We start from the raw sequence: 10,000 nt of genomic DNA, 5'->3' as shown, positions 1-10,000 counted from the left end.
TTACAGTCTGTGTGTTACAGTCTGTCGGTTACAGTCTGTCGGTTACAGTCTGTCGGTTACAGTCTGTCTGTTACAGTCTGTCTGTTACAGTCTGTCGGTTTCAGTCTGTCTGTTACAGTCTGTCGGTTACAGTCTGTCGGTTACAGTCTGTGTGTTACAGTCTGTCGGTTACAGTCTGTCGGTTACAGTCTGTCGGTTACAGTCTGTTACGGTCTGTGTGTTTCAGTCTGTGTGTTACAGTCTGTGTGTTACAGTCTGTGTGTTACAGTTTGTGTGTTTCAGTCTGTCTGTTACAGTCTGTCTGTTACAGTCTGTCAGTTACAGTCTGTCTGTTTCAGTCTGTTACAGTCTGTTACAGTCTGTCGGTTACAGTCTGTCTGTTTCAGTCTGTCTGTTACAGTCTGTTACAGTCTGTCGGTTACAGTCTGTTAAAGTCTGTCTGTTACAGTCTGTGTGTTACAGTCTGTCTGTTACAGTCTGTCTGTTACAGTCTGTGTGTTTCAGTCTGTCTGTTACAGTCTGTCTGTTACAGTCTGTTACAGTCTGTTTCAGTCTGTCTGTTTCAGTCTGTCTGTTTCAGTCTGTCTGTTACAGTCTGTCTGTTACGGTCTGTGTGTTACAGTTTGTGTGTTACAGTCTGTCGGTTACAGTCTGTCTGTTTCAGTCTGTCTGTTACAGTCTGTTACAGTCTGTGTGTTTCAGTCTGTTGCAGTCTGTCTGTTACAGTCTGTTACAGTCTGTCTGTGTTACAGTCTGTTTCAGTCTGTCGGTTACAGTCTGTTACAGTCTGTGTGTTTCAGTCTGTCTGTTACAGTCTGTCTGTTACAGTCTGTCGGTTAGTCTGTCGGTTACAGTCTGTCTGTTACAGTCTGTCTGTTACAGTCTGTGTGTTACAGTCTGTGTGTTACAGTCTGTCTGTTACAGTCTGTTACGGTCTGTGTGTTACAGTCTGTCTGTTACAATCTGTGTGTTACAATCTGTGTGTTACAGTTTGTGTGTTTCAGTCTGTCTGTTACAGTCTGTCTGTTACAGTCTGTCGGTTTCAGTCTGTCTGTTACAGTCTGTCGGTTACAGTCTGTGTGTTACAGTCTGTCGGTTACAGTCTGTCGGTTACAGTCTGTCGGTTACAGTCTGTCGGTTACAGTCTGTTACGGTCTGTGTGTTTCAGTCTGTGTGTTACAGTCTGTGTGTTACAGTTTGTGTGTTTCAGTCTGTCTGTTACAGTCTGTCTGTTACAGTCTGTCAGTTACAGTCTGTCTGTTTCAGTCTGTTACAGTCTGTTACAGTCTGTCGGTTACAGTCTGTCTGTTTCAGTCTGTCTGTTACAGTCTGTTACAGTCTGTCGGTTACAGTCTGTTAAAGTCTGTCTGTTACAGTCTGTGTGTTACAGTCTGTCTGTTACAGTCTGTGTGTTTCAGTCTGTCTGTTACAGTCTGTCTGTTACAGTCTGTTACAGTCTGTTTCAGTCTGTCTGTTTCAGTCTGTCTGTTTCAGTCTGTCTGTTACAGTCTGTCTGTTACGGTCTGTGTGTTACAGTTTGTGTGTTACAGTCTGTCGGTTACAGTCTGTCTGTTTCAGTCTGTCTGTTACAGTCTGTTACAGTCTGTGTGTTTCAGTCTGTTGCAGTCTGTCTGTTACAGTCTGTTACAGTCTGTCTGTGTTACAGTCTGTTTCAGTCTGTCGGTTACAGTCTGTTACAGTCTGTGTGTTTCAGTCTGTCTGTTACAGTCTGTCTGTTACAGTCTGTCGGTTAGTCTGTCGGTTACAGTCTGTCTGTTACAGTCTGTCTGTTACAGTCTGTGTGTTACAGTCTGTGTGTTACAGTCTGTCTGTTACAGTCTGTTACGGTCTGTGTGTTACAGTCTGTCTGTTACAATCTGTGTGTTACAATCTGTGTGTTACAGTTTGTGTGTTTCAGTCTGTCGGTTTCAGTCTGTCTGTTTCAGTCTGTCTGTTTCAGTCTGTCTGTTACAGTCTGTGTGTTACAGTCTGTTTCAGTCTGTCTGTTTCAGTCTGTCTGTTACAGTCTGTGTGTTACAGTCTGTCTGTTACAGTCTGTTACAGTCTGTCTGTTACAGTCTGTTACAGTCTGTTTCAGTCTGTGTGTTACGGTCTGTGTGTTACGGTCTGTGTGTTACGGTCTGTCGGTTTCAGTCTGTCGGTTTCAGTCTGTCGGTTTCAGTCTGTCGGTTTCAGTCTGTCTGTTACAGTCTGTGTGTTACAGTCTGTTTCAGTCTGTCTGTTTCAGTCTGTCTGTTACAGTCTGTTACAGTCTGTCGGTTACAGTCTGTTAAAGTCTGTGTGTTACAGTCTGTCTGTTTCAGTCTGTCTGTTTCAGTCTGTCTGTTACAGTCTGTCTGTTACAGTCTGTTACAGTCTGTCTGTTACAGTCTGTTACAGTCTGTTTCAGTCTGTCTGTTTCGGTCCGTCTGTTACGGTCTGTGTGTTACGGTCTGTGTGTTACGGTCTGTGTGTTACAGTCTGTCTGTTACAGTCTGTTACGGTCCGTGTGTTACAGTCTGTCTGTTTCAGTCTGTCTGTTTCAGTCTGTCTGTTTCAGTCTGTCCGTTACAGTCTGTGTGTTAGTCTGTTTCAGTCTGTCTGTTTCAGTCTGTCTGTTACAGTCTGTTACAGTCTGTCGGTTACAGTCTGTTAAAGTCTGTGTGTTACAGTCTGTCGGTTACAGTCTGTCTGTTACAGTCTGTCTGTTACAGTCTGTCTGTTTCAGTCTGTGTGTTTCAGTCTGTGTGTTTCAGTCTGTCTGTTTCAGTCTGTCTGTTTCAGTCTGTCTGTTACAGTCTGTGTGTTACAGTCTGTGTGTTACAGTCTGTCTGTTTCAGTCTGTCTGTTACAGTCTGTTACAGTCTGTGTGTTTCAGTCTGTTACAGTCTGTTACAGTCTGTGTTACAGTCTGTCTGTGTTACAGTCTGTTACAGTCTGTCTGTGTTACAGTCTGTCTGTGTTACAGTCTGTTTCAGTCTGTCTGTTACTGTCTGTTACTGTCTGTCTGTTACAGTCTGTTACAGTCTGTCTGTGTTACAGTCTGTTTCAGTCTGTCTGTTACTGTCTGTTACTGTCTGTCTGTTACAGTCTGTTACAGTCTGTGTGTTACAGTCTGTGTGTTACAGTCTGTTACAGTCTGTGTTACAGTCTGTCTGTTACAGTTTGTGTGTTACAGTCTGTTACAGTCTGTGTGTTACAGTCTGTTACAGTCTGTGTGTTTCAGTCTGTTACAGTCTGTGTGTTTCAGTCTGTTTCAGTCTGTGTGTTTCAGTCTGTTACAGTCTGTGTGTTACAGTCTGTGTGTTACAGTCTGTGTGTTTCAGTCTGTTACAGTCTGTCTGTTACAGTCTGTTACAGTCTGTGTGTTTCAGTCTGTTTCAGTCTGTGTGTTTCAGTCTGTTACAGTCTGTGTGTTACAGTCTGTGTGTTACAGTCTGTGTGTTTCAGTCTGTTACAGTCTGTGTGTTTCAGTCTGTTACAGTCTGTGTGTTACAGTCTGTGTGTTACAGTCTGTGTGTTTCAGTCTGTTACAGTCTGTGTGTTTCAGTCTGTTACAGTCTGTGTGTTTCAGTCTGTTTCAGTCTGTCCAAGGTAAAAAAGGACAGAAGTGACAGAAACAAACCAGAAAGAGAAGCACCTGTGCAGGGTGGGAACTGTTGTTTTCGGCACCTGGTTGCTGGGGTGTTCGGGGTTGTCATGGCAACGGGACTGACCCAGCTCAGCACACACCTTGGCGACTTTGGGAGCTTTTACTACACGTTTGCACACACCTGTGTGGTCCCCTCTTGTCTCTTTATATGAGGAAAAATATAAAGTTGGATTTAGTGTGTTTAAAATTGTGTTTATTTTGCGTGTGCGTGTGTGCGTGTGTGCGTGCGTGCGTGTGCGTGTGCGTGTGTGTGTGTGTGTGCGTGTGCGTGCGTGTGTGTGTGTGTGTGTAGGAGCTGTACATGTGTGCGGTTCAGGAGTTGAGTCGGTATCCTGAGCTGGTGGAGGACGTCCTCAAACTGCAGAGATGGACCGAGATCTTACACTGCCCGTAAGACACACACACACACACACACACACACACACACACACACACACACACACACACAATATCCTGGTGTTTTGATTCGTCAGCGGCCTTATGGCTCATTCGTTCCTATTGGTCACCCTAAGTCATGATGAGATAAACTACGTGATTATCATATATTTATCATGTATTTATTATATCATATATTGTCATATATGTATTATACGTATACGTTAATTATATTATTAATTAATTAATTATATTATTACAGTTATCAGTAGTAGTAATTATAGTTGTTATTGTCCCATTGGACAATAGTAATAGTATCGAAGCTATTAATACTTAAACTACTACTACTTATGATAATTTAATTCATTATATATTTATCATGTATTTATCATATACCGGTATTTGTCAAATATTAATTATATATTTATTAGCTAATTTGTATGTGTTTAATTTAAAATCATTTATTCATCATATGTATTTCACTTATTTACCATACATTCATCATACATCACATATTAACCGTATATTTGTAATTTATTATTTACTCATGTGTCTATCATACATTTATTGTACGTGTTATATTCTTATGTGAGTTTTATAAAATGTTATATATATATATAGGTTAATTTTATAATTATGGATATCATTAGTAGTAGTTGTTTCACCATTGAATAATAGCAATAATGAAGCTAATCGCTAATACTTAAACTACTTCTAATGATGATTTCATTAATTTAACACTTAAGATTTCATTGCATAGAGTCAAGCAGCCATTTAATCTTAATTAATTATTAATTATCTGTGTGTGTGTGTGTGTGTTTAGCTCTGACGAGGAGAAGGAGAGCAGGAAGAAGCAGGTTCGTCCTCTGTTCAGACACTTCAGACGCATCGACGCCTGTCTGCAGCCCAGAGAGGCCTTCAGAGGCTCCGACGAGAGTACGACACACACACGCATGGACCGAAAAACCAATTTATTAATTAATTAATCAATGTATTATTTTGTAAACACACATAGCTGAAATGCAAACGCACCTGCAGTCCGTGGTCTGGATATACAAATCACAAACCGACTGACACACACCTCTTCATCTTCAGATCATGAAGAGAGCAGCACAAATCCAGGGTGGGTTTAACATAGCTTAGCACAAAGACTGCAAGCAAGGGGAAACTGCTAGCCTAGCTTCATCAAAAGAGACAAAAAAAATCCACCTTCAAAGTCTAATTTACATGTTGTATCTTGTTAGCTAACAAGCTAGGCATCAATCCATCCTGTAGTCAGCCGGGTTTGACTGAGTAGAGCCAGGGGTCAAGACCTAGAAGCTAAATATTTGCTAGGTAGACTTAGACGCTAGCTCTAAGCTAAAGAGAGGCTAGCTCTAAACTACTGTAATGGGACCTAGAAGCTAACTACAAGCTAAAGGGACCCACAAGCTAACTCAGTTGAAACTATATTCATGTGTATCACATATTTACCATATATTTATCATGTAGATAGGACAAATTCAATGATACTGCTAATCTTGATCACGTATCAAACAAGTACAAGGTCTTGGAACATAAAATAAAAAGCTAACTCGAAGCTAATGGAACCTAAAAGCTAAAGCTAAACTAACAGGATCTAGAAGCTTACTTTAAGCTAATAGAACCTAGAAGCTAAAGCTAAACTAACAGGATCTAGAAGCTAACTTTAAGCTAATGGAACCTAGAAGCTAAAGCTAAACTAACAGGATCTAGAAGCTAACTTTAAGCTAATGGAACCTAGAAGCTAAAGTTAAATTAACAGGATCTAGAAGCTAACTTTAAGCTAATGGAACCTAGAAGCCAACTTTAAGCTAATGGAACCTAGAAGCTAAAGCTAAACTAACAAGATCTAGAAGCTAACTTTAAGCTAATGGAACCTAGAAGCAAAAGCTAAACTAACAGGATCTAGAAGCTAACTTAGCTAATGGAACCTAGAAGCGTAATACATATATTTAGGCTAGCAGTTTCCCTCTGCTTCCAGTCTTTGTGCTAAGCTATGTCCTAGACCTAGGGTTGCCAACTTCCTGAAATGGAAATACTGAATGCCGGCGGGGGGTACAACCTGAACTCCAGGAGTGTCTGTTTGAGAAACCGACGTAATGATGAGGCAGTGTGGGATGAGAGAGGACATTAATTAGCGGTGATTGTAAACGGTAAGCACCATGTTCTCCGGCCTCACTCGCCAAACTTCATTCATAAATCCTACAGTTTGGTTTCCTGTTGATGTACAAAGGCACTCACGTAGTGAACCCGCTTATTTGAGATGTTTTATAAATCAAGAGGGTCTTGAGGTAAATTTGGCGTGGATGAGTGCCAACAAAACAACGTTGACGAACTGAAGGGAGAGCGAGAGACAGACGCAAACAGCTGTTTCTATTTGCCCCCCCCCCAGCTTCTCTATTTGGGTAGTGGAACATAACATGACCGACAAGGTGAGGGATAACACAGCAGGAGGGTTTCCCTCATGTCTCAGTAGTTAATTATATAGCCTATTACGGGACGAGTCTGTATTTTAGGGGACGGTTGGCAACCCTACCTGGACTTCTCTCTGTACTGGACGCACAGACATGAAACTGACCCCCATCCTTTACATCGGGCTCTGGAGAAAACAGGGGGCTTTCACAGGATGTTGGTCTGTTCCCTTAAGGTGCAGTACCACAAAAAGGCCACGAGATGGTGCCACATAATCTCTTAATCTAATCTGAATATGTCTTGGTGTGTGCAGTCTTCTGCAGGGTCTACACTCCGGATCATTCCTACGTCACCATCAGGAGTCGTCTGTCCTGTCGGGTCGGAGAGATTCTGGCTCTGGTCAGAGAGAAACTCCAGTACAGCGAAGACCAGCCAGTTCTTCCCGGAAACCTCATACTGGTGGCGGTCACGTCAGCCGGAGGTCAGGAGACACGCACACACAGACCACAGTCACCCCTTCATCTTTACCCATAAACATTATGTTTTCGCCTTATTAAGCCGTGACACAGTGTATGTAAATGTTGTTAATGTGTGTTCAGAGAAGGCGGTGTTTCGGCCCAGTGACGAGGCCGTGTTCACCACGCTGGGAGTCAACACTCATCTGTTTGCTTGTGAAGCTTCTGAGCTCGACTCACTGGTGAGGAACTGACTGACTGACTGATTGATTGATTGATTGATTGACAGCCAACAAAATAACACTTGTTAATTAGTAGAAAAGGGTTTCAGTCGCAGTCGTCTGGACTCAGAATCAAGACGTTTCGGCTCCCATCCGGAAGTCATTCTCAATTGTGAAAAAATGGGACGGGAACTCAGAAATTTAAGCTACTCTGTGTTACATAAGCCCCGCCCTCAGGGAGGAGTCTACCTGAGTATCTGTTGATTAGCTAGTTTCACCTGAAACTGACCTAATTGTTTCCATGATGGCCCAGTAATCAGTAATCAGGCCTATTGTTCTCTGGCTGCATCTACCTCATCACTGTTAAGTACCTGATTAGCATGTGATTGGCTTGACCACGGTGTTAATACCCTGTGGTAAACTTTGGGCAGGTTGAATCTCAGACCACCATTTCTGTTCAAAGAGGGGTTTTCTTTTTTCACAAAAATGGCTTCTTTGACTCCTCTTTCAAACCAACTCTTCTCTCTACTTAGACTCTTCACCTCGCTGTCTTCAAATGTGCGGTTTGTAGCTTTTAGACGCAAACGCACGGCGCTCTGTAATCCTGAGTTAGCGTGTCGTCTGTGCTGATAAAGTCTTTTGTGAAGCGGCTGTTTGGTCTCGCCTGTGTACCGTTCTTTGCAGTTTTCCTCACTGCACTGAATGGAGTAAACTACATTGCTCTGTTTCTGTGTGGGCATCTTGTCCTCAGGGTGAACGAGTTTCTGTCTTAAAGTGTTGCCTGGTTTAAAGAAGACAGGAACATCGTGCTGTCTAAAGATCCTCTGTAGTTTTTCAGACAGTCCAGATACGTAAGGGATGGAGACATCGTTCCTTCTCGGTTCAGTTCCCACTTGTTTATTAGATTATCGTCATCAGAATGAAAACAGGAAACACACACAGTCGTCTTTAATTTTTTTTGTTTTTGTTTTCTGTTTTGTTTATCGAATTAAGTAACTGGATGAACGGATGATACGAGGATGTGAATAACTGTGCTGTGAGCTGCAGTGTGTGTGTGTGTGTGTGTGTGCGCTGCCCCCTGGAGGCCTGGAGGGTGTATTGCCTCCACAGGGAGCAGAGCTTTTACAAAGAAGCTGTGCAGGATTCACAAACTGCGTGTTTTATCATCTGACGATGTCATTTCCTGCGCCCCCCTCAGCTTCCTCTTCCTGAGGAGATCCACTGGACGCCGGGTGACAGCAAACTCCACGACATGTCGGCAGAGGAGGTGGCCAATCAGCTGGTGGTGTTTGACTGGGAGCTCTTCAGCTGCGTGCACGAGGTCAGCGACGTCCGGGTTCTTCTTGCCGCTCGAAGAGCTCGACGCAACAACACGAGTTTTAAATCCTCACAAGAACCGAAACAAATCAAACGGTCGCTTTTTGTGATTGCCTTTGCTAATGGCTTCCTGCGTTATCTGCGAGAGTTAAACCGTGACTCAGGCTGATACGCTGTGACTCTGTAATTTCCTCCGTACCTGACTGGACGTGACTCAGAGTCTTTGTGACTCTGTAAGTTTGACCATACGTGTCTTTATACTCGACTCTGCGTGACTCCTAAAGTTACACCATGACTCCGTACTTTTCTCTGTGACTCCATGCGTTACTTGGTGAGTCCGTACATTTCTCCGTGGCTGCGTACGAAAAGTGTAACCTTATGAATTAGTTTCTCCTTAAGCTTAACAGCGTGATGGGTCCACCCAAATGTTTTAATGTTGTTAAGGGACTTGACTGACTTATAATAAGTGATAGCAATGCCAGCTGTCAGTCATCCGTTGCCATGGGAAACGCCCACTAAGAGGCTTGAAGCTCGGAGACTTTTTCTACACGTATGTCCAAAAACGGTTTTATCCTCTTTTGAAAAATGCGCTGTAAGTGAGGAGAATTCAAACTTCAGTTCAACTTGAACGTGACTCACAATGTGCAGGAAGTGTTGTTGTTTCACTGACTGTAGCTCGATCAGAATCAGAAATACTTTATTGATCCCCGAAGGGAAACTCTTTGTTACAGCAGCTCGCCTTTACGTCAGTGCACACAGGAGAAAGTACCAGCAAACGATATGATACACTATAAAACACTATAAAACAGGTCAGAAAATACATTAAGTACCAAGTGGGTTTACCGGTTGATGATGATAATACAGTATAATAATTCAATGTAATATAAGTAATAAGCAGTGGAAGTTAAGTGCAGCTTATTGAGATTATTAAGATATCGCACAGCAGTAATGGAGGTATATAATATCAATATCAATAAATAAGAAAAACTAACATGGGAAAACTAAATATTGCACGGGAGTAGTACACAGAATATTGCACAATTATTCAAGTATTGCAGAGATGTTAATGATCAGTGTCCAGTTTAGTGACTTCGGGTCATACAGACTGACACTTAGAGGGAGGAGTTAAAGAGTCTGATGGCCACAGGCAGGAGTGACTTCCTGCGGCGCTCTGTGGTGCATTGTGGGAGGATGAGTCTTCCGCTGAAGGCGCTCCTTTGTTTGACCGGCACGTCATGGAGCGGGTGGGAGACGCTGTCCAAGATGGCGTGTAGTTTACCCAGCATCCTCCTCTCTGACACCACCGCCAGAGAGTCCAGCTCCACCCACACAATGTCACCGGCCTTACGGATCAGTTTGTTGAGTCTGATAAGAGTTCAAAAAAGCGACAAAGTAGAAAATAATTAAACCAGCATTTGTGTTTTCCTTTAAAGGCCTGGTATTCTCTCCGCCGCTCAGAAGGTTTACAGCTGTTTGTCTTCTTCTTCGTCGGTGTCTCCTGCAGGTGGAGTTCGTGTGTTACGTGTTTCACGGAGAGCAGTCCCGCT

At 42.9% G+C, this 10,000-nt stretch overlaps 1 protein-coding gene across 1 annotated transcript in view; it reads left to right on the top strand.

The window, feature by feature from the left end:
• rapgefl1 (Rap guanine nucleotide exchange factor (GEF)-like 1) overlaps positions 1-10,000 on the top strand; it is a 61,035-nt gene that overhangs the window by 37,427 nt on the left and 13,608 nt on the right. Inside the window, 6 exon segments of the mRNA XM_044181537.1 lie at positions 3,945-4,042; positions 4,851-4,963; positions 6,774-6,941; positions 7,060-7,157; positions 8,335-8,457; positions 9,958-10,000. The exon segment at positions 9,958-10,000 is cut by the window's right edge and continues 136 nt beyond it. Of these exon segments, the coding sequence (XP_044037472.1) occupies positions 3,945-4,042; positions 4,851-4,963; positions 6,774-6,941; positions 7,060-7,157; positions 8,335-8,457; positions 9,958-10,000 (643 nt within the window).

This window comes from Siniperca chuatsi, linkage group LG21 (genome assembly GCF_020085105.1).
Source record: "Siniperca chuatsi isolate FFG_IHB_CAS linkage group LG21, ASM2008510v1, whole genome shotgun sequence".
In the NCBI taxonomy this organism is placed as follows: domain Eukaryota; kingdom Metazoa; phylum Chordata; class Actinopteri; order Centrarchiformes; family Sinipercidae; genus Siniperca; species Siniperca chuatsi.
This window is presented reverse-complemented; position numbering and strand designations above follow the sequence as displayed.